At 41.9% G+C, this 26,107-nt stretch overlaps 1 protein-coding gene across 2 annotated transcripts in view; it reads right to left on the bottom strand.

Moving 5' to 3' along the window:
- Positions 1-19,437, bottom strand: part of LOC121709641 (glucocorticoid receptor-like) — a 57,764-nt gene extending 38,327 nt beyond the window's left edge. For both annotated transcript variants that reach the window (XM_042093205.1, XM_042093206.1), the window contains exons 1-2: positions 18,196-19,437; positions 14,995-16,156 (exon numbers count right to left, since the gene is read on the bottom strand). In XM_042093205.1, the coding sequence (XP_041949139.1) occupies positions 14,995-16,142 (1,148 nt within the window). In that variant the 5' untranslated portion in view covers positions 16,143-16,156; positions 18,196-19,437. The remainder of the gene's footprint in view (positions 1-14,994; positions 16,157-18,195) is intronic.
- Positions 19,438-26,107: the final 6,670 nt, after the last annotated feature.

Raw genomic sequence — 26,107 nt, 5'->3', positions numbered from 1 at the left:
ACCAAATCATCCTAAGCAGAAGGCACTGAAAAGGCGGTAGCCTACAACGACGTCGTTGACGACAATAACAGGAATATGTAATAAATTGTTAGCCAACAAGATCGGTTTTCTGTTCATTGATAGCCTTCTCATGACCTCACTGCTGAGCCCGATAATGAAAATGAAGAAAACCCAACTTTGTTCCAAGCTCCTTACGTAAATGCAATAGACACATGGGGAGGGGATGCTTTTGGAAAAATAAACCATGAAAAAACGAACCCCTTCACTGTTATGTTAGTATTTTGTTTGTTGTTTAAAAACGTTGTATATGATGGCTTTGAAGTCTTGAGTTAGCCTACTGAATTGGCTGGTACCATAAAGCCTACAAGTTCGTACATGCTCTCTCCAACGCAAACCAGCTTTGGCTTCCATAGCCAAGTACTGTAATTCTGCTACATAACGTTGAAAACAGATAAATGTGTTTATTTGAAGCACACATATACTGTACGTCAGCTTCAAGTATGTGCACTTACGTGACTACTTCAAGTATTAACCTACGCTCAATAGATTTTTCTTCTTTAGCCTACATAGCCTAATGCATACATTTTGTAAACAAAAACAGCAGCTGTGACAGCGGCCACATATATTCTGCATCATATCTCGCCTCTTGCGAACTCTGCGAGCCCCCACCCCTCACTCGACAACCACACGGAGATTCTGTAATGTGCGTGTATGTTGTTCACACATAGGTCCGTATAAGGTCAGTATAAGGTCCGCAGGTTAGCATCATATTTGAATCACCCGAAGGGTTGGACCTCCGTTTGACAAACCTCCGCATATACTCCGGAGGTTATATCTGAAAGCCCTTACACACACACACACACACACACACACACACACACACACACACACAAACACAAACACACACACACACACACACACACACACAACCCTGAATAGCTCTCCATAGCAACAGGCTCAGGGAAAGATCTGCATTAAAATCAATAAACCTTGCCACCGCTGGCCCCACTGCTCAGCTGGAGCAAAGGCAACACTCACTGGAGATCATGCTTCTGGGTTTAAATGAGCCACTTTTGATGCTGATGACGCAACATACATTTCCTGCCTCCCCAAATCAACAGGCCGGGAGAAATGAATCGATAAGAACAATTTACTCTTCGCCCGACTACAAACACACTGCCTGATTAAGTTGAAAATCCATTTGCCACATGCACACTCTCACACACACGCACACAAACATTACTTACTAATGTCCATAACCCCATTGACCATTGCCCAGTTCTAGCAGACAATCACTATTTTCAAACTAACAGCCTCATCTCTCTGGGGATAAAAATAGACCTCTTTAATGATGCTTTCTTCTTCAGAGAAAACCATTTATTTGCAACATTTCCTCTGAAGACAGGACTAATTTTATGTTTGAAAAGCCCATTCATTTCGGCTGGAGCAAAAACACAAAGTGGTGTAGCGTGCAATTAGCGCAGCCGCGCTCTGTGGTCCGTGCTAAAGCAGAGGACATCGCTGAACAGACTCCAGCTGAGAATTGTGACAGAAAGAGTCGCTGATCTTTTGAAAATGATCAATTTGGAGGACGAGTCTAACTCAGAGCTGGCGGCACATCCTGTGAGGGAATAGAGAGGTGGCGGAGAATTAGAACATTTAAAATATCAGCTCTCCTTTAAAATTAAATGACTAGCCACTAGCCAGGGTGTGTGTGTGCATGTGTGTGTGTGTGTGTGTGTGTGTGTGTGTGTGTGTGTGTGTGTGTATGTCTGTGTGTGTGTGTGTGTGTGTGTGTGTGTGTGTGTGTGTGTGTGTGTGTGTGTGTGAAACAAAGAGAGGGCAACTGTATGAGCCTGTGTGTGAGAATTACAAAAAAGAGAGAAAGAGTTGGTAAAAGAAAAATAAACATGAGCAAACGCCTCAGTGGTATGCAAAGCAAACTTTTTTTATGATGGACAAACAGTCTAAGCCATACCTGTCAACATTTAGCTTTCCAAAAACGGGAGATTTTTTTTCGGGCGGGGGTGGGGTCAGTGCTTATACCGGATCTGTGTTTGCATATTTAATACCTTTCATACACGTGTTTCAACACTGCATTTCGGTCGCTGCTTTTACCTTACCATTACCTTACACATGCCAGTTATGTTATGTATCCCCCTGTAGCCTGCCTGCAGCCTACTTCGCCTACTTCTAAAACTCCATAGCTGCTTGCTGTCAGATTTGGTTCCGAAGGAACAAGTTCAGTGTATCAACAACACTCAATAACAGTTTATGTGATGTGTTAATCAATTAAATTCCCAACAATTTCACAACAGCTAGTTCTGGAGTAGGCCATTCAACTAGCCTACTTGCTTACGACGAGACTCAGGCTGCACAGTTGGCACCCACTTCCTTATTTGGGTTGCCAGGTTTTAGCCTATGACAAAACAGTTGAAATTAAAACTAAGTGACCGTGTATGTGTAGGGTGTATTTCATACACAATCTGGCAACCTGAATGGATCAATGATTTTATAATAAAGTTTGATGGCCATGCAAATTACGGGAGTTTTCCGGGAGAAATAACAAAACTGGAGGGTGCCGGGAGATGACCTTGAAATACGGGAGAAACCCGGGAAAAACGGGAGTGTTGACAGGTATGGTCTAAGCATGCTGTAGTTACAATCACACACACATCTATTGCACTAATCACACCTGATACACCTGATATGCAGCCTAAGCTTCACTAATCCTATCAGTTTAATCACTCTCTCTACACAGTGTGTGTGGTTTTTTTTTTGTTGTTTCTTTCCAGGGATTTGCCATTTTTTGCCTGATTTTTGACATGTTACAGTATATAGGCTACTGGTTATAGTAGATTATAGTACTGTATAGAGTCTGTGATTCAATTTAATGAAATGTTGTTGAGATTTGAGCTCAACTGCCAATCAAATCACACCCTTCCCTTCCATGCTCCTGAAGCTCCAAGCTGATTGGTTATGGATTTGTCTGAACCACCATGTTTGCTTCCCATTTACAGAACCAGGACTGGCTATGAACACCAGACTGTTACCATGACCACTATGAGCAATTTTCTAAATTCAACAAAAAAGTGTATGGGATTAGAATTGCATATGGTTGCATATAGGATGCTGGTTATTCCCTTGACAGAGTAACATATTGAAACATAGGCTACTGTTAATGTAGGACTGTATTGACTGCCTAAATTAGCTCTACTTGTCCATATTGGTTCTAAAACATAACACCCTGAAAAACAACTACGGTCATTGAACAAAGGCCAAAAGTCAGAGTGCAGGTCCACTGCCACTACGCTGGGAATAAAAACACTGGCATCATGAGTGCCATCACCACAGGACACGGAACTCACCAGAAGCATATGGTGTGTGGCACCACTGACTTTGACCATTTCTGCAAGCTTGAAATTTCAAGTAGCTATGAAAACAGCAGTTCCCTTATCGACATCTGGGATAAGGCCACTCTGGGAAAACAGCAGCCCAAATCTCCACCTCTGTGAAGCCTTGGTAAACAGGCCCTGTTGGCTAGTCGGGGAATGAGTGGGGCTTAAGGAAGCAGTATTCTGAGACCTTGGGGTGGGGAGAGGTGGGAGGAGGCTAGAGTGTGCAGGGGTGAATGGGAAAGAGCACACAGGCCAGGCAGGCGGGGGGGGGATCTCAGGCTTAGAGGAGGCCACTCTCAAGGGTCCCCTCTCTCTCCCTCTGCCTCTCCTTTTCTCTCCTTCTCGGCCTTTCTCCCTCTCTTCCCCTCTACTCTTAATTGAAAGTGGCTAGAAACATCTGTGTAAGCAACAGCTCCAGAGAAGCGAGCTTTATAACCTCCTCAACATGCGGCTCAAGGAAACACTGAATCCAGACCTGTGCTATGCAGAGCGCAATATCACATTGTGTGTGTGTGTGTGTGTGAGAGGGTGAGGGGGGGGGGGAGTTAGCAAAAGATTTTGAATGCAAACATACTATACTTGCTTTAAGATTTCCCTAGGACACAGATTCAATTTCCAGCAGCAATAACAGCTTTGCTACGGCAGTTTGTGGAGAAAAGCAAACCACCAGCAAAACCACAGATTTGAGAGAGAGAGTGTAACAGAGAGAGAGAGAGAGAGAGAGAGAGAGAACGCAGAGAGGGGAGGGAGAGACTATAAACAAACAGTCCAGCAGCTCAGAGGAGAGGAAGAATTCTCTAACCTTGAGGGCTGAAGCTGTAACTTTAGTCCAACTGGCTAGAAGCCATTTACAGTAGAGCGCTTGACTCCTCCTTCAGAAAAGGGGGGGGGGGGGGGTGGATGGGGTGGGGGGGGATGAAAGGCTGGCCTCTCGCAGGCATCTGGAGAAACAGCACGGCCTAATGAACCACGCTACGTATGGAGAGCGCGCACTCCTCAAGGAGCCTCGACGAGAGAGAGGGAGATAGAAATCAGCAGATTAGATTGGCCATCGCAGCCGCTCCTCCGGCTCACTGGGCTTTGAGTCAGACATAGATGATCATCATCTGGCATTGCCGCAGCCGCGATTTATAAACCGATAAATGACGGGATCATCATCCCGTCATCATCATGCTAACTGGATATATCAAGCACAGGAGCACTAACATTTGTTTTTCGAAAATACAACTCTATGGGACTGTGTAAATTGGCAAATAAGTGTTTTGAATGGAAATTAATTGAATCACAGAAGCCGATCCACAGGAGCCCTTACAAACCATCAGCTATTTATTACCAAATTAAACAGGCTCAGGCTCTGTCTTTGGTCCAGAGCAGAGAACAATTCAGAAACCCATTCAGAAAGCTGCATTGATGCCAAATGTGAGAGTCCCTGAGGTATCCCATATCAACTGATTTAAGTGCTGACTTAGCAATAAGTGCAGGGGCCAGGGATTTCAGTAATAGTCTTTGCTTCTTCTCTGTACTCTTTAACTAGTACAAATCCAACGCCAACAGTCTCAGCAATCTTCATCGTCAATTTATGGACATTTCTGTAACACACTGATCAATACATGATCAACAACAAAACATCTTCTCTGAATTTCAGCTTGCTGTCAGACTGACAATTCCCCCCTGGTCTCCCATTTTTGTAGTTGGTGTTACATGAGCGGCTCAGCTCCGTCCAGCACAGCCAGGGAAGCAGGCTTTTTACGGCGAAGCGTCTGCTGCTGTGGCTGCCGTGTGTATGAGTTATGACTGTTTGCTCTGTGCTAGTGCTCGGCCGAGACAGGTCCCGGGGAGAGAGTGAACGAGAGAGAGACAGAGAGGGGGAGAGAGTGAACGAGAGAGAGACAGAGTGAGAAGAGAGAGAGAGAGAGAGAGAGAGAGAGAGAGAAAGAGAGAGACGTGCCTGCAGAAGGATGGGCTGCTCAAAGGCCAACATCACATAACACACGAGTCACCTGGTGCTTTTAGACCCTTATTACACGGGCCAGGTCAGCGAAAATGCCATTTCCAGCACTGAGCACTGCCCACTTTCATATTTATGAGGCACATTTTCACCCACAGGACGATTATTCTGTTTGCTCAACTGCACCCAAGGAAGAATTTACTTTTTGAGTTTGTAAAATTATTTTTTATGTGACAACCATTACATGCTTTTGATATACAGGAAACTGGTCTAAAGGCCAAGCATTTTTGTGTAGATTTCCTCTGATATACCTTTGACTTTCTTTAGAAATGGGCATATGGGCAATTGTGTCCATCTGACAAACAATAACTCATCAATTAGCCACCCTAAGTGAAAGTTTGGGGTCTTTATCATGAACCAAGGTTGCAGAGCAGACTCAAACACATATTTCTCAAAACCGGTCCCTCTTATGAAACAGACGTTTATGACCTTCAAACAAAAACTAGAAAGAGTCATTTATGCAAGTCACGAAGCAGGTGAATTTGCTCCCTGTTGAACGCTCTCTGCCTCAAACATTTCAGTCAGCCCACTTCATCTCAGGAAGACGAGACAGAAAAAAGCCGGCTCAGAACCCCTGCCAAAACTCTCTCTCTCTCTTCCTCGAACACAAAACACACACACACACACACACACACACACACACACACAGAGCGAGAACAAAGCACTTGGAGACAGATACGTGGCTCACAAAACAAACAACCTGCTCCAAAGCTGTACAGGGGAGAAAGAATATTATGTAAGCCTTTGTACTGCAGCTGAGTCGAAGTGCAGTAAAAGTGACATGCAGGGCCAAGGCAAATTGGCCATGACTAACAAATGAGGGTGGGCAGATCACCCAGACCAGACTCTAGTTTGGGGGTAACATTCTGCTGCCAATATCCACACCACGTCTCCGAACAGGGCATTTCTACTGTTACAGTATGTGTACATAGCAGGTGCTGGATGGGACTGGAAGACGATGGGAGTGTGACTGAGCTGAATACGGCAAGGCATTGGTTACAGTAGTACCAGAGTCGTTTCAGCATTCCAGACATTCCCACAGCTGAGGGTGTGGCCTGAACTCTACATCCCCCCAACACAAGGGTGAGAAAAAGGAGAGAAGGATGAAAACATAGGAAGGGAATATGTCAGTCACACACACACACACACACACACACACACGCAAACTCTTAAACTCATTGTACACATTTTTTCCTTCCTATTCCTTGTACGTCACAACTCTTGTGATGAATTTACTGTAGTCATTGAAATTTCCAAGCAAAAAAACAAACAAAATAATTTCAGGAAAGCATCAAGATTATTGAAAGTAGAAAGGCGGAAGAAAATAAGAAGACAAAGAAAATAGCTCTTCATTATGGGCTGATGTCTCCATGAATTCCATCCTCAGAATAAGGCAAAAAGCACAGAATGTAGTAAATATACTTTCCTATATCACTGTTATTTTCTATGGAAAGAAGTCACAAAAGAGAATGATGTTATGCATCCGTGTGTACACTGTATGCACGTATGTACAGTATAATATGCATACAGTATGTCTGTCCGGGATGTGTTTGTGAAATATTTTTCACCTCATGCAGCTATCAGTTCATATCAGGGCTTTATGATTCATGACCCAACAGACAAGGCTGGCTGACTGATAAGGTGTTTACTGCGGGATTAACCTATAAACCTGGCAGACCTCCACTGAGTAAGGTTCAGCTAGAAGAGACAGGGCTTAAACCGACTTTCAAAATGGCTGACCTTGGACCCACTGCAATGCTTTAAATGACTGCCATGTTGCTGCTGTGCTGTCTGTTCTTCAGTATGGGAGGGTGCCATAATGTACACAGTTGATTAACTGTTAGTTTAACTGCTATGAGATGATTCAGATGTCACAGTTCTCATCAGTCAAAGTCTGCGAAGATGTATCTAGGGTGTGACTAGAATGTCAAGACAATCATGACAAATCTATAACAAAAGCATAAATTCTAATCGGGCTACTGGTTTGTTGACAGGGGGCTTTGTCAAAAATGTTATTTCACTCAAAAAAAAAAAACATGTAAGACACACTGGAAGAAACAACACTATCCTCCATGACAATGCATTCATGTGTCCATATTTTCCATCTTGCTGTCCTTGTCTGTACAGCATGTAAAGTATAGGGTTGCGATGACTGCACCAACTCGGGCTCTGGCTAAAAAGGAAAGCTCTTCACTATGAAATGCCTCAAACGGACTGTGCCAGAAGATACAGCCTCTTTCTGACACTGTCCAAGCTCATTAATTTTTTCGGTACATTGTATTTAGGCAGTTATGCGTGTGAACGCTATGACCTTTGTACGAATAATGACAATACTCTCTGTAAAAGAACAAAAGATGAGTGCAGATATAAAAATAGAACAAGACAGGGAGAAGACAAAAGCATTGATAGTTAAAGGCAGAAAGAATGGGGAAATATAAATCAATCTAATAATGAGTGAATGTGGGGGGGGGGGGGATTCGCTCATACTGGTTTACTAGCTTCCTTACAATCTTATTACTATCTTAAACTGTCAAATGCCACCCATCATGACGACAAATGAAACTTCAGTATTCTTTACTTATATCTTAAGATTATATCATAAAATGGCCAACATTTTCACTCATTTCACGTCAAGTGACCAAGTTAGCCTGTATGGTTTGTGCAGTCCAAAGCCAGAGAGAAAGCAGCAGAACAAGAGAGAAAGACTGCATTGTGCACTTGGCTTTACTCCCACAGTGGGGGAAAATCATTGCATTGTCACAGCAGATCAGAGTGTCACCACTTACAAAAATACCTCAGTTTGGCTGAGAGACACATCACATCACTCTTACGAACTATCAGCACTGTCGCTGACCAAACTATACATCACTGCAACACTCCCGGCTCGACTACTAACACAACCAATCCTGCATAAAAACGTGACTTTAAAATGGCTAACCCCAAACCACGACTTTACTAGTAGCTAGGGCCCACTGGTGTAGATTTATAGCCTATGTGGTGACTGTTCTCATATACTTGTGACATTGCTGGGGGAGCCAAACCCAACGAGAATAATAATGTGACCACATGTCAGATGATTGCAGGCATACATTTTCCCCCTGATCAAATGGACACCCACACGTTTTTGAAATTGCCAACGCGTTTTTGCAATTTCACACCAACTCAACTCTCAACAAAATTGATGGAATTTCAGAGCTGCTCATCAGCAAACTCAAAGGACAGAGCTCAGCCAAGAACCAGGAGAGGAAACTTTAAATTGTGTATTTCATGCTTTTAGGAGCTTGTACATGTACCCCTCCTATACTCACACATTATCATTATGGGATTGTATTTTACTTTATCAGCCTTGGAGAGATTATCTCAATTTAAATATACAGCTGAGGCTTTGGAAAACTGACTTTAGACTTAGATATATTCCGATATCGATACCCTCTCTAGCTGGTCATCTAGCCCCATTTAAACTAAGTAAATTAGGAAAATTGAGAGTGATTGAAATAAATATGAAAAATACATTTGAATGTAGTATTTAATATCAACGGTCAAAACTCTTTATGGCTCTTTGCGTTAAACTCACATAGATATCCGTCCAATAAACGTTATAATGAGCTCAGGGGAACTTTACAGTGAGCGTTCGGTTATCATATGATCATATGTCCATAAATAACACTGATAAGAGAGTTCGCTGTTATGCGCACTCAGCACTATCAAGTCAAACCAGTTCCACTAATCAAAAAACAAACAAAAAAACAAAAAAAAACGCAGTTCAAACCCTTCCAAGTCATTAACATAAGCAGTGATCCGCTGACCCTTCTCAAAACACTCAGTTTTCACCGATTTTCAAAGTGACCCCAGAACCTTGGGTGTCCTTTCAAAACAGTGAGAGAAATTAGCACCTGAGCAAGGCCTTAGACAGACGCACTCACAGCACAGACTTGGCAGCAGCGTGGTGTTAAAATCAAAAGGTCACTTGCATTATCGCATTGCTCAAAGCATTAAGCCGTGCTCAAAGGGTCTTTATCACTAAATACCCTACCTGCCCCGTTTTTAACAGAAAGACCTGATCTGCACAGCTCAGAGCCAGATGACAATTCTGCAGCAAAACCAACAAAAACAACACAGGGGAGGCAATAGATGTAAGTTCACATGCTACCAATGGCCTGTTGCCATGGGAATAGTGAAAATACCCCAACGGGGCTTTTGAGTGTGACAGTGGGTTGGGGGAGGTCAGATGATAAACAGAAGGCGAACTGACTCAAGGGCAGGTATATAGGCGCTGTGCAGTCATATGACTGCGGTGACACATACTGTATGAAAGCAGATGTTGTTGGTTTTATTGTCACAAGAAATGCTGTAAATACTGCGGCTATTGAGGTTATTGGAATTGGAATGGTTAACAACTGCTGCGAAAAAGAGAGAAAGTACTGGTAAACAAAACTATTGGCTATGTCTATTTAGTGAAAAGGCAGCTACTGTAACAGCCCTTGATCTTGATGCTTACTTAAGTAGCATATGTTTTCATTAGAGGTTGGGGAGCAAAATGTACAGTGCAGTATTGTAATATTTTTAGCACAATACTATTTCAATACAGCTGCAACAGGTATTGATAATATTATGATTTTAATTTTATGTAGATTCTGATAACATTGCTTGTACAGTTCACAAAATGGTGCAAGACCTCTTCTTCTCTTGCGTCACAGTGGAAATTGGAAAGGAAGTCAGAGTCAAAAACCAAATTATTTTGCCAAGATGACTGCAGAGATTCACATTATATGAAAATTATTTTCTGTCATACAATAAAGTTTTCTGACTCTGATTCTGAAATATACAGTGAACTTCCTCTGCAGTGTGCGCATGTGTTAAAAAGTGCAGTAGTAGATATATTTGATCATCAAATATATCAAAGTCTAAATCAGAATACCTTCAGTATGGTAAAAATGTTGCAATAAAATTGTGTCATGGCCGAAAGGTTATGATAATATGACATGTCGCCTATATGGCAATTATCATGCCTAGTTCCCATGACACTCAAAACAGGATATAGGCTAGCGCACACAGACGCTATCCCTTAGGCTAATCATTGGAGCTGCAATCATGAGAGTTTGGATATTAGTGAGAGAAAGTTCTAGGGGGCCTCAGCTCAGTAAAAACTGAATGCCTATATCAGTGTAATTACCAAAGATTTATATGACTTCACTGGGTATTAGGCAACTAATAGGTTTAGGTTTTGATCTATCTTATTTATTTATTTTTTTCAAAAACAGCTGTCAGAGCTGTCAGACTTCAGGCAAGCTGGGCAAAGATGTACACACTTAATTGACTAGGAAAATAAGAATTATCTTTCTACATATGCTGGATGTATGAAAATAGCAATTTGTTGGGTTGCACAATAACGTAACTGTAACCAGCACTGTAGACACTTTGTATAGGCCTATGTAGTAGTGATATTTCAAAACACGTCATCTTCAAACTCTCTTCATGCCATCAAACTCTCTTCATGTCATCTTCAAACCTGATGGGAAACAACCAGATTCAGAGGACCAGTCATTCTTTACCTGTCAGTACCCATGTTACCCAGCAAGAGTAGGCGGCCCATAAGATCCCTCCGCATTCCGCTCACGCCAACCCCCCTCCCCCCCGCCTGACACACAAACACACACACACACACACAAACCGGCAAGCAGCAAGTCAGAGGCATTTACACACATATGTGCCACAGGATAAGCAGCCAGCCAGCCAGACACAGACAAGATAGGTCTACGTCCATTTCGTATGGTTCTACCTTTCAGACCTATATCTGTGTGTGTGTGTGTGTGTGTGTGTGTGTGGTACACCTGGTGCAGGAAATTCCATTACCTCTTTTCTGAGATTGGGAAACAAGTTTAAACAACACAAAGAATTTAGACATACAGGGAGAAGGGGTGAGGATGTGGGGGGAGGAGAGGGCATCGCCAGGGTAACGGGAAGAGAGGAGAGCAGGAGACCTAGTAATTCTAGTTGTAGGCTTTCCTGCACTGAGAGAAAAGAAGTCCCAGGACAGGAGAAATGGGAATGAGCACCCCACAAAAGTGGCTCTCTCACCTGCCTCTGTAATCTTCTATTCCACTGGTCTAGTCAAGCGCCACTGTTTGTGGCCAAAAGCAGCGTACATGCAGCATGAATTCCAGTTCGCATGTAGCCTAAATTCAAAACAAAAGTGCTTCTAGAAACTGAAAAGAAAAAATGCTTCAGGAAACCTTTCCAAGGAACACACAGATAATGAATTCACTGGAACATCTTAGCGTGAAATACTTTTCTATAAGCTGTATTCTGCAATTGCATCGATATCCATTACACCACAATACTGGGAATTACACGTGCCTGCAATTTATCGACAGTGGATTACAAAAACTTCCCAATGAACATTCTGCACAATAACTGTAAACTGTATTAGGCAACACTGGGTTGTCTTGCGGAAGGAGGAAGGCTTGCTGCACTCATTCATTTTAACTCTAACCTTCCATTCATAGTCAGTAAAATGTGGGCCTGCCCAACATTAAGTCTGTCAGTGCTGACCCTTTTCAATATTTCTGGAGGTTTTCTAGGATAAGGTCAAACACCCACCATATGGGGGGGGGGGGGGGGGGGGGGGGGGGGGCTGACCCAGTTATGTCTAACCTGGTTCTTGCTAAACACACTGTGAAATTATAAACATTCTATACTGAAATTCCTGTGATGGAACCCCTGTTGCAGACCTCCTATGTGATGAAGACTTGAGGTCTCACCGTTCAGCCCTACCACGACCCCCTTTAAGAAACTGCTGAGTTTGAAACCATTCTGCTATGGTGGTTATGACATCATAATTACTGCATTTTCCAGTCTTTTCAACTTATCAATATCCTTATTACAGTGACTGCTACTGGACATCCATCCCGTTTAGAAATATGTCAATCTACATCACAAACACTAATAAACCCGTCAGGAAACCTTTCCAAGGAACACACAGATAATGAATTCACTGGAACATCTTAGCGTGAAATACTTTTCTATAAGCTGTATTCTGCAATTGCATTGATACCCATTACACCACAATACTGGGAATTGCACGTGCCTGCAATTTATCGACAGTGGATTACAAAAACTTCCCAATGAACATTCTGCACAATAACTGTAAACTGTATTAGGCAACACTGGGTTGTATTGCGGAAGGAGGAAGGCTTGCTGCACTCATTCATTTTAACTCTAACCTTCCATTCATAGTCAGTAAAATGTGGGCCTGCCCAACATTAAGTCTGTCAGTGCTGCTGACCCTTTTCAATATTTCTGGAGGTTTTCTAGGATAAGGTCACCCACCATATGGGGGGGGGGGGGGGGGGCTGACCCAGTTATGTCTAACCTGGTTCTTGCTAAACACGCTGTGAAATTATAAACATTCTATACTGAAATTCCTGTGATGGAAAACCTGTTGCAGACCTCCTATGTGATGAAGACTTGAGGTCTCACCATTCAGCCCTACCACGACCCCCTTTAAGAAACTGCTGAGTTTGAAACCATTCTGCTATGGTGGTTATGACATCATAATTACTGCATTTTCCGGTCTTTTCAACTTATCAATATCCTTATTACAATGACTGCTACTGGACATCCATCCCGTTTAGAAATATGTCAATCTGCATCACAAACACTAATAAACTCTACACTAAAACCACCTTCTCCTGAAAAATCTATGCCCCACTATAAATTTAATTCTTTTGGATTAGGCCTAGTTTTCTTTCCAGTAATCATTGGCACTCTGTTAAAATATTTTACTCTTTCAATGCATACAATTCCCAACATACTGTAGAATCTGAACTACAGTATTGGTTATATTTTACAATTAACACTGTATATTGAAATATTATAAAAAAAAAATATCAGCCATGGAGTTCTTACTGATTGCCACCCCAAGCCTATTGGCTTAGCCGGTATGTGAATCACATGGTCTTGGTTGTGATCATCCAGTGTGCTATGGTTTCTTGACATAAATAATTTAATAACTGAACAGCAGAATGTAGTATTAAAAAATGTTTGTAATGTATTGTGAACAGAGTAATGTGCTGGTTTCAGAGTATACTTTTATATATATATCAGAGTACTTATATATATAAGTACTCTGATATATATATATATAGGCCAACTGAGGCAGAGTCTCTCAAGCCAACCTATAGTATTATTTATCAATCAAACAGTCACCACCGTCAGTACAACGCAATGCATCTCTCTCTCTCTCTCACACACACACACACACACACACACACACACACACACACACGCACACACAAACAAATCAAATAAATCAACAGCTGAATAGGCTCTAATGGTGTGTGCATGTAAGTGAGTTTGTGAGTGAGTGATTGTGTGTATGTGTCCTCTCCCCAGTGATAAAGATGTGTGAGTCTTTGTGTAAAGACATCAGGGGTAGGTATAGAGCACAGCAGTTCTGTACACTTGGCTTTCAGTGTGATGATTCACCCTCTTCACACACACAAGCAAATTAGAGACTAACTGACACATCTAAAAACATGTTACTAACAAACAAAAATTACAACATTGCTTCAAGAGACAATTGGTAGAAAGCTGACTTACAGACTTGATCTACTAACTTAGCTACAGGCTATCTATTAGATTACACAAGATTTCTGTTTGGAAAGTAAAATTAAATTGACTGAAAAGGGCAGATAACTAACAGACTGCTTAGGCCTATTTTGCTAGTTGGCAGCAAATCCACATAACATTCACTTTTTAAATATGTAAACCATCACATTGCCCAGCTAAATAATATGAACCAGTTCTAGCCTGTTCATTGCACTTCTGTGGTTTAACTACTGATCAAGATTGTACCACAGTATGGCAGAAAGCATGATTTCTTCCTTTCTGCTCTCTTGCCAATGAAAATTACCTTAAAGCAATGCCCTGCACATCTGAAGTCCTAGTGAGTTAGTTGGTTAATATAGTACACCAACCTGTTAAGATCCATTTTCTCTGTATGTGTGATTCTGGCGTAATAATCAAGGAACATGGCAAACGTACCATGGGCGCAGCAGCACAATGATATCACGCAACACCTGAAAATAGTCTCCATAGGCCTTCCAGCAACAAGTTTGAACTGCAGCAGATTATTACGCCTATTACGTCATAGTTCCATGTCAAATCAGCCTAGAAAATCGCCACGTTTCATTTTCCGTCAGCCTTATTACACTTTCTAACTTGAGAAAAGACAAGTTTTAAATGGAAAATTACCAGAAATCTTTGTCACTTTTAAGCGTGATGCTAGCAAGCGAGATGCTAATGGTTTAATCCGATTCAATGATCTATGCTAAGATGGAGCTAAAAGTGGTAACGCCAGACTCAGAGAACAGCTGGATGAACTGGAGAAAGGTAAAAATCAATTGTTCAACTCAAGGGGAGGTGGAAAATGAGTGTAATTCCCCAAATGGTGGAATATCCCTTTAATGAAAATCCAACAGCAACTCCAAACCAACATGCTTTGACATTTTATGTGCCGTTTCACACTTTACATTTCCCTCAGTGAGAATAAAATAACCGAAAATCTACTTCACCCAAGTCTCTTACCTGTTGAAAGTCACAGGGTATGCAGATGTGGATGGGACTATGTCACTGGGCCTCGACATCCCAAGGAGCTCTCCAAACCCGGTGCCCCTGTTCCAGCTGTTGCTCAGGGAGGTGCGCGGTGGGTAGAGGCCGAACACTGGCTTCTGATCCTGAGGGACACCGGGTGAATGCTCGCTGTGCATACTCAGCGGGGGCACGCTGGCTCCAAAGCAAAATCCCTGGGAGGGCATGGAGCCCAGGCCTGCGGAGGAGCCAGCATGAGGGCTGCCCATGTCCATGCCCGACATCTGGCAGTAGCTGCGGCTCTCGTTCTCCATCTTAATGACTCCAGGCGTGCACAGCTGGATGTAGCCTGCATCTTTCTCAGTTTTGATGATGGGCATGTTCATGAGAGGCTGAGACTGGGGCTGTGGCTGCTGCGTTGGCAGAGGTGGCCGGTGTTGTGGGTGCAGCTCGGCGCCGTTCGCACCAGAGCAACTTCCCCTGTTGCAGCCGGCACCTCCGTTTCTACCGCCCACACAGCCACCTCCACCCCCGCTGCCAGACTGGTTTTGTATAACCAGGCCATCCCCAAGCACCGCAACGTCCACGGTCAGAGAGTTGATGAAGGCATCCTCGTCTGCCACGTACAACTCATTGAGTTCGTTTAGCGAGCCTGGCAGGTTCAGGTCGCGCAGGATATCCAGTGTGGAGTCGTCCCGGTCATCCCCAAGCCCCAGGGACACAGTGTCGTTTATGTCTGTATCGATGGCAGGAGAAAAGTCCTCCGTCTTGATGGGAAAAGCATCCAGTTCAGCAAGAGTCTCGTCCAAGAGAGAGAAGTTGTCTCCAACGTTCATGGGACCCAGTGTGTCCTGATGGGACTGTGTGGACTGAATCCTTAGCGGTTTCCCAAACTCCTTAACATGGGGGCCTTCCGCTGACCCACGCCCCCTGTTTCTCTGGAGGTTGCTGCTGTTCAGGCCATTGGATGAGCCATCCTTGGGGGAGGCTTCAGCTCTGGCCACAGGCTTCACCAGTCCTGTGGTGGCAGACACTTGCATACCGCTGTTTCCAATGTCATTCACAAACCCTCCTTCTCCTGCCTGTTGGCCAAAACCAAGGCTGTTGTTATCCGGAGGGCTGCGCCTCAATCCAACTTGATCCATTTTTTCGATTTTGCCTAGCAAAGAAAGAGCACAGAGCATTACCATGGCCGATTAGTTGGCCTCAATATAAGCTTGGCATCTTATGTGTTAAAATATCTTTTCATTAACAAAGACAATGGGGGAAAAGCCTGTATGATACAAACTAAGTTCATGTCTTTGTCTGCTTATCCTCTCCTTCCAACCAGACAGACACAAATACACATACAGCGGTAAAGGGGGGGAAATTATATGCAGATTAGCAAAGATCCTTGAATACTATCAAGATAGAGCAACGTTAGAGCAAAACGGGACAGTTCCGTCTGCATAAGTGGGACTTTACCTCATTAAATAAACTTTCTCTCTTAACAAGCAATAAGAGCAGATAAACATAATTGTGTTTACAGTATTATTGTCCATAATCATGTATGATACCAATGAATCATTCTTTAAAACATGGAAAGAATAATTTAATTAGTCTGTTAACCGAGCTAGCTTAAAAAGCTAGAACTAGTAGATGGCAATAGCTATGGCAATACAGCTAGAAGCTATGTGCTAACAAGTGACTAGCAGTTGAGGAACTTCTTAACCCTTAAAGGTGTAGGTTTTTGAACGTTCTAAGTTCCGCAACAATTGAAGGTTCTAAAATTCTATGTTGAATTCAATGAACCCAGATATTCTTTAGAACGTTCATTTCCCAACATTCCTGTCACACCGGTGTGACGGTACTCCTTTAAGGGTTAAACTTACTATACTGTTGCAAGTTCACTTGAGTATAAACTATCCACTTTAACTAATGTCAGTAATGTTATTCAGCTAGTTGTCATTTCAAAGAAATTACACTTCTCCGTTTAAAATGGTTACCTTAGCTAAGAGGCTAGCATGCTAACAACCAGACAGTAACTGGCAACAGCATGGTCTGATATTAAGTTATTTTATTACAAATCCAAACGCTAAGAAATTACAATATTAGGCTTGAAATGATCACAAACACGTACAGATTGTGACAAAATGTTCCAAAAAACCTTCAACAAATCCAGAAGGACATAATTACCAATTTATTAGTAAATTTCCACAAGTCTCCATTGACATTAGTGCAGCGAGGGCTTACTGGGCTGCATTAAGGGGGATTTCCCCCCTCCCCCTTGCAATAATCGAACGCGGAAGCAAGTTGTCGAACGTTTGCGCCTCTCACTCCGCTTTAACTCTCTCTGTTATTAGTAAAGCCACAGTGTGTAGCCCACCTACATTTGCGTGTATGAAAACTGCAGCTGAACATTTGTATTTAATATTCTAGTTGCTGTTTGGACAGTACCATAGGGAAATTACAACAATGTCGTTAGTAACTCATTCTCGTTACAATATGTTAATCGGTAAATAAATAAATTAATAAATATTTATATATATAAACGCAGATTCGGACATGAAAAACACCGGGTGTCATTTGGCAAGTGGAACACGCTGATTCATTTCGGTTAGGCTATATTAAGCCTACTGGTAATAACGAAAGCCTAAAAATTTCTACAGCTGTTTCGTAGGACATAATGGTCTTTACTTCCCATGAAGACGACTGCAGCTCACTAGATTGATAATATAGCATGGATGTGGGCAAATCTCACAAGCAACGCAACATTAGTAGAAATCCTGACAATATAAGTTACCGCAGTGGTGCAACCTGTTGGTAGGTCATGGCTATTGCATGATAAATTCCTTTAAAATCAAGAGAATTCCTTTTAATAAAATAAAAACTAATTTATTTCATGACCCTGGCACATTCCGCGCATAGCAACTTCAGTTGTTTGATGGCATTGTTTATAATCAAGAAAATAACCGGCCTTCATAGGTAACATAAAGGGGGGGAAATGCTATTATCATGTCATAACTTACTTACCCATGGTCTGCGACCCAACTATATGCGTAGCCTACTCCACGACTGTCAGTACACCAGTGACAATAAGTTCGCATTATGCAGACTGAGCACAATTAGTTTATAACTTACAGTAGGCTATAAGCAAATAAACATGGAAGTTTTGATCAAATGGAAAGGGAAAAGAAATCAATAATAAACAGTCCTTACCTGCTTTCAAAACGAACTTGTTGTCTAGATCATTTCCACAGGGGAACAGTCATATGGCACAATCATTTAAGTATAGTATAATATAACGTTACTCCACTTAGTTTCCAACAACGTCGTGATCTTCGTTTCGCTGGCTAGTCTCCCGGCATGATCAGATACAAGGTACTGCCAGTGGAAGCAAAGCTGGGCAACAAACCTTCTCCCGCTGTCATGACAAGCAATATCTTGGCATTTCAGCTTCTCATGCGTTCGCTCGACAACCCTGGTGCCAGCTACGTGGAGGGAAACAATCGTTGCGCCCTTTGGTCCAAGTTTACAAACTGAAACTTCAAAACTGCTTTCTTGAAAGTCTGTGTCACTTCTGCATAAACAGAAGTAGTCAATTTAACTTGCTGGATATCCAATGTAGCGTAAATAATAGCAAAAAATACTAAAGGGAACGTAAAGAAAACGGCACGCTAGAGAGATATCCTATCTAGATAAACGTATTAGGTAACTGAGTAGCTATCGGACTATAGCCTACTGTTGCAGACTAGTTTTGCTCCGACAAACGGTAAACGCCCCTCAGAGGAATATCCTTGCTAGCAGGCTAGCTAGCGTACAGAGGTCCTTCGCAGAAACTGTTGTCAAATGGCGTAATTTACTCGACAGACGTTCCCTTCAGTGTTGAATGATAAAAACCATTAGCAACATACAGAAACACGTTAAAACGTAAACCACTAACCCACAGCAGAATGTTCTGGCACAATTGCTACTTGCAAGTGACGTTGACTGACGTGCCTATAGAGTTTGCCTCGCGATGCTAAACTTAAAACTGTCGGGTCGCAAAAACATTACATTTCAGCATGTCATGCAACTTCAACCCTTTAAATCATGCTTTAAATAACTTTAATCACGGCAACTATACACGCAAAGGATATTAGAGGCGACAAATTCTGTAAGCGAATTAAAGAGTTCCTGTCAACTGGAAGCTGTTGAAAGTTCCAAAGGAGCGTAGTGAGCTCTGACAGTCGTGAATTTCAATGGCGCACTGTAGACGTTTCATAGAAGAGCGAAGGGCACGTTCACACCGACTGGAAATTAACAATTCTGCACGGGGGGGGGGGGGGGGCTCTTCAACAAAACAGAAAACAGTGTGTCTTTAATCTACGAATCCGTGCTGTAGGCCTAGATCTTATGTCGACCGTGGTAAGGGTCTCTAAAGGGACATTTTGTGTGCACAAACAAATAAAAAACACGGACGAGACTTTGAACTGTAGGGAGACCTTGGTTAATTTACAAGAACTGACATGCGCAAAAGTACGGAAGCGTATTGCTGCCACACTAAAATAAATAAAAAAGCTCAGTATCACGTAGCCTAATTATGTGAAAAGTTTCTTGTTATAACAATATCTTTTTCACGTTTTAACAAGATATTTATGACGTTATTACATGAAATTATCACATTATTTCAAGATAATGATATTTTCACCTTATATAACGTGAAAATATCATGTTATTTCAAGATATGATATTTTCACGTTTTTACAAGATATTTATGACGTTATTACATGAAATTATCACGTTATTTCAATGTAGGCTAATGAAACTAAACAAAACGAGAGGCAAGAAGATATGTAAAAAGCAATTGGATGTCAGTTTTATGTCAATAACTATTATTTACGCTTGGGGAAAGTGTAGCCTAATAGCTTGCTAGCCTACACTAGAGATATGTTTCTATGCCCAACTTAATTATTCATAATATAGGCCTACTGTATTTACGTGATTGATCGTGTTTGTGGGAATGCCCACAATGCCTACCTTATAAACACATAGCTGCATTTGCGGACTTATTTTGTGTAGCTGCTATCATAGCCTACCACAGGTTGCCCGTTTTGGTCAATAGCTGTATTCATTCTCTATTTTTAACAGAATAATCTGTACAGACTTTCCCTAATGTTGAACTGTCATGGCTGAGTCTGAAGGCTACTGTCAAACTGAAATCATCCAACATGGAGGGAAAGAAGAGAGGTTTTTATATACTGGTATTTTATATATTTTAACATAGCGACATTGGAGATGCACAACTTATTAGGCCTACATATTACAAATTAATTATTTGCAATGTGTATTTCTAAATGCCATAGCAAACACATTGCAAAAGAATAACCTTGTTTAAGAAATAGTTTCACTGAATGGCTGTTACAACAAGTCAGATTTCTCCATTACTGAAAGAGAAAGCATTCGGCTTAGTACACTGTCAAACCAGTGGCACATATGGCACTCATATTAATTTCCCCCCCTCTGACTGACTACTGAAATCAAAGCATACAACATGCAAATGAATGGTTCACTGTATTCACAGTTAACAGAAAACTCATTGAAGTTTGTCAGTAGGCCTAAATAGCCCCTGCCAATGCAAAAAACGGTCAATGAAAATTAAATAAAATCCAGCAGAATTTACATGTTCTGTTTCTTTTATTCTCAGGGGTAGTTATATGTCCACATTGCTGTTTGTGTTGATGATAAACATCCTCAAATAAATATAGCTGTACTGGTCAAGTGGTGCAAAAACAAACCACTAACCCAACATCCAAGAACCTGGCTTATGCAGTGGGCAGTAGCTTTCAGTTGTTTCAAAACACAATATATGCGCTCGCACTTGGGAAAAACATATCAACATTTTCAGTTAACATTTTGACATGAAAAGTGTGATTGTAAGATGCAAAGTACATCAAATATTTTACTTATCTCAACATTCTGACCAAGTATTTTAATATGTTGATGTTCTAACTTTCAAATTTCTGACTTAATATCTAACATTTTTGACTTAGTATCTCTATATTTTGACTTAGTATCTCAGAATCACTTCCACTGTTGCTGATGTAAGTTAGAACAGATTTAGTGCATAGCCCACAACCCCACTTGTGATCAATTGTTGAGGTATCTGCTTCAGTGTTATGAGAAATAGTTATTGGATGCACTGTTGTCACTGCATACTACTCTAGTAAAAGTTCAACAATAAAACCCCTGAAATAAAAAAGAAATCTTACAGAGCCCACAAAGGGTCGTGGTGTGAATTTTATTTTTAGAGCTCCTTTTGCATTTTTACACAATGTCATATAAATGTCAATTTTGCAATACATTTTGTGTTCTCCTGCAATAGTTTTGCATTCCCTTGCAATAGTTTTGCATTCCCTTGCAATAGTTTTGGGTTCTTTCCCAATACTTGTGACTAATGCAAGGTAACACAAAATTATTGTGAGGGAATCCAAAAATATTGTAAGGGAATGCAATAGAAGCGCAACAAAATAATTTCCCACCTCAATAAAAATAAACTCCCACCATTTCCCTTTGCGGGCTTCATAGCATCAGACCAGGACCGCATCAAATGTTACAGACTTTGACATGTCAACCAGATTCACATAGGAAAAGAAAGGTTCACTTGGCGGTCAATGTCATTCTGAGTGTTTGCTTTTGTATATGTGCATATGTGCGTGTTGATTAGTCTATGCTTGTTTTGTATTCGGGTGTGTGTATACGTGTGTGTGTGTGTGTGTGTGTGTGTATGAGTGAGTGTGTGTGTAAGCAGGCTTGTTTGTATTTCTTTGTCTTGGTGTGTGTATGTGTGTGTGTGTATGTGTGTGTGTATGTGTATGTGTATGTGTGTATCAGGGCAATGGAGAGGAGGGGCGATGGTTCTTTTGGGGAGGGGGGGATGCAAGCTCCCATGCAAACAAGCCCATTAGGTAGAGCTGGACGTGCGTTGGGCATGAGGAGTGCTGATTAAAAAGAATAGATGGGAGCATGCGTACATCCCCCTGGGGCTGCAGCAAAGCAGTCACACTGTTCTCTTGCCCCATAACACCATGCCTGGAACATGCTGCCACCTGATATCAGGGGTTAGTCCAGGTCAGAAGTAGTCCACCCGCCACACGTCTATATCTTTGATAATGCAGAGGTCATATACGTTAATGTAAACAGGTGGGTTGAGGTGATAAGGACAGAGATAAATTAATTCACATTTTGGAGCTTTCATAGATGTTTAATGGTCAACGAGGTACAAACCAAATCGGCAGGAACAGCATTGTGAATTTGAGTCTGAAAATAAGCCCAGGTATTTTCCTTACAGTAAGGCCTACTTAGAGGGCAGCTCACTAGCCTTCAGGTGCCACATTTGTGAGATTTACATAATGAACTCATGTTTCCCATCAAATGTTCCACCAGTGACCCACACTGTGGCCGACATTTATGTAATGCACAGAGAGAGCTGGGGCGTGGGGGTGGGGGGTGGGGTGGGGGGCTTTCAAGTGCAGCCATTTGTCGTGTCCGAGACTTGAAATGGCACCGACAGAGAGGTTACAAAACCTGACCTGCCAAAGCAGCTGACCTTTCACCTGATACTTTTTGTCTGCCCCAATCCCTCGCTGACATGGCAACCGTGTGGCTATGAGACATCTGCTTGAAGAAGGGAGGGCGTTGTCCCCCAGCCCCCAGTCCTCCCCTCGTCAAAAAAATGTCAGGAACTCTACTGACCCAAATAATCGAGCTACTATCCAGCCACTGGCCTGTACAGAGCAGAGGAGTGTGGATATGCGGAAAGCTATTTATATGACATGATTTATGGTGCTTCATGGATCATGCTCACACCCTCCTTCCCTGGGACCCGGGTCAAGTTGGAAGGGGGAGATAGACGGATTCAGTAGAAAGTGAATGAGAGAAAAGAATGAGAGGGAATCAGGAAGTGAGCAGCAAAGACTTTCACAGAAGAAGAGTCTAGGATTGACAACAGATGGTAATACTTCATGACAGTAAATGCTAGTTTTTCAGTGGAAAGGATGCATGCTCAGGCAAAAGAGTGATTTGTTGCCCTAAGGGCACTGTTTATTCCTTTACATAAGTGAATCATGTTGACTCAGTATTCCAATTTCTTGGTATGTATGCGTACTGAGAACACATACACATACACACACACACACACTTTCTTTCTCTCTAAAAAACATACACACAGAAAAGCCTCCACACACACACGCACACACACAAACACAGACCCACATACACACAAACGGCTCATTTTAAAAGCAAGGGGACCAGCATCACCTAACACAGTGCCTGGCATGTGAAGTATAATAGAACTTGATTGCAACATGTGAAATCCCCTCACCAAATAAGAGGTCTCATTGTTTAATTAGAGTTAGTACACTACATAATTTTGTTGTACTCAAAGGACATTTAGAAAGGAAACACCCATTCACACCTGTTATGCACAGTGTAATCATTTCTCAATATTAACGAAAAGCATGAGAAACTGGTTAATGATGGATAATGGGTTGACTCTGGTAGGTTGGTGGTGTGCTGATTGTCAGGGCTCAATAACAACATTAGTAGTACACTAAATAAAAAATGTAACAGGATAAAAACAATTACCATAAAGATACAATAACAATAACCATAACACAACCACAACAATTAGTTAGATATAAGGTTTAAACAAATAAGTGTTCAAATGCTTCTTGAAGAATTCAGAATTATCACTAGAATGAAAAGTAGGTAAATCATTCCACTAACGACGTATCACAGAAGAAGAGAGTCCTGACTGTGACCTCTTATTCTGAGGGCCGCCATAGCAGACGCTCATCAGAGAACTTTGGGGCAAGAGGGGACAGAACAAGATTATGGAATTAAGAAAGCAAGGTGCAGATCCAGAAAGTGTTTTATTTAATCCGGAGTAAAAGATTTGGTGCTGTGAAAAACAGACAGTCTACATTATGGTCCTCGTTTGCACATGCTCGAGAGTCCACAGGCCGGGTATCCCATTTCTCATTTTCTTATTGAAAAGGGTGTCTGGTGTGACCTTAATGCATGATGTACTTGACAAAGATGTGTTAACCCAAACGCCATGGCGGTGATGTTGGATGTCAACATTTATAGCAAATTGGATTTTGACAGCTACAGGTAAATTATGGAAGAGAAGAAGATGAATTATTATTAAATAACTATATGATGCTTTCAGTGATGCCTGAAACAAAGCTCAAGGACTAGATGCCCACAGACTGATTACTGAGGTTTGACCATTATCAGTGAAAACGTCATTGGTATAGCCTCGGCATGCTTGGTATGAGATTCTTCTGACGTCACAACATCATTAACCATGTTAACTTGTTATGGTTCAGCATCCTGTACTAATGGGTCTTCAGCCAGTTTTTATCACTTCATCCAACAATTCATTTTGGAAAAGAACTTCTACAAAGAATTCAAAAGAATGTTACCCTGAGCAGTAAAAGGATTTGTGACTAGCAATGAACTCGTTAATAAGAGAGCAAATCGTCTTTTCTGATTTACAGATGAGGTTTTGGTGCTTGCACCTAGCACCAAATTTATGGAAGCAGGTAAGTGCCTCAAATATGAAGGTATTAAAAGAATCATGTTTAGAAAAGAATTTATACAACCCATCCATAACAGATTTGAATAAATAAAATGAAGAGATTAAGGGTGAACCTGTTTTTCGTCAGCATATCTGAGTTCTGTGATGGTTGTTTAACCTGACTTCGAGTATGAACAAATAAAAGTGTATTTGACATTTTTTGCCCTGTAATGTGAGAGCACAGGTCAGGCTGTTCTGTACGACAGCAGTGATGTCCAGGAGTCGTGGGAGGGAGTTTAAGGCTAACTAGATCTCTAGATGAGTCAGTGAGAAAGAGAGAGAGAGATAGGCACAAATTCAGAGAGAAAGACAGGGGATAAATATAAAACAGCAACACAAATATACACATATAGGCACATTTGTTAGCATTCCACGCTGTCCTCACATTTGTCCATGCAACATGCATGAACATGCATAAAAGAACAGCATTTTACATCTCGCCTGGCTTCTCAAAATATGCATATAGAAACATCTCCAGCCTCCAGGGGTGTGTGAAGGTGGCTATTGTTCCCTACTCAGATTGAGTGACGGTCATTAATGCACATATGTAGGGATTTCTCAATCCCTCTGAATATTTAGAATGAATGATAAATGACAGGTTCCTTATGTCCCCAGCATCATATAGGCACTACAGGGAGAGTTCATGCACATACACAATGCTGTTGTTGCCCTGGTTCCCCTATAGCAGTAACAGGATCTGAGGGAAATTTAAGGAGACCACAGGAGGGATTCAGACCAAGCAGACTCTGATTACAAAATGGCTGACTCTGATAATGAAATGTAGGGCTTGTCATCATATGAAAAACAACCATTTCACTGCAGAACCTTTTGGCTCTTCAGAGCATAAGATACACATTGAAAGATGGAAGTGAAGGTGGATTGGTGGTGTGATTCATAGGCACAGGACCAACTTCATTTTCCTTTGAGGGAAGTTTTCCATACCGCAGCTGACGTCCTTCTCTTCACTGAGCGTCAGTCTTGGGCTGAATGGACAACACGTCTTTGATTCCCACGTGAGGTTACTGGTACAGGGAACAGAAATGTTAAGGGTGCGAAAGGGATGCTCCACTGTTCAACAGTAGCCTAGTTATGTTGAGTCTCAGTCCCATAACGAGAGTGACTGTGCTGCGTGAGATAAAAATTTGGTGGCGGAGAGATCTTTATCTGGCTGTGTGTGAGTGTGAAAAAGTGGCACGCCAAAAAAAAAAAAAAAAAAAAAAAACCTGGCAACATGGTGGGCATGGTATTTACATTCATACTCCTGAGCACCCCACTGGCCTGCTTTGCATCATCTGGCAACGTTTCCTCTGCACTGCTGTGACCTGAGTCCACCTCCGAGGTGCATTGTGGGCCCTGAGTGGGAGGACAGACGATGATGGTGGCAGACAGGGGTGGTGAGGGAGTCCAGTGGAAATGCTATGCGTCTCGACATGACAGGGATTTGGAGACATGTGAGGAATGTGATATAGTGGCGCTTCACCTGAGACTACCCCTCTAATCACACACACA

The sequence above is a fragment of the Alosa sapidissima genome, chromosome 5, assembly GCF_018492685.1.
Source record: "Alosa sapidissima isolate fAloSap1 chromosome 5, fAloSap1.pri, whole genome shotgun sequence".
NCBI lineage: Eukaryota > Metazoa > Chordata > Actinopteri > Clupeiformes > Clupeidae > Alosa > Alosa sapidissima.
This window is presented reverse-complemented; position numbering and strand designations above follow the sequence as displayed.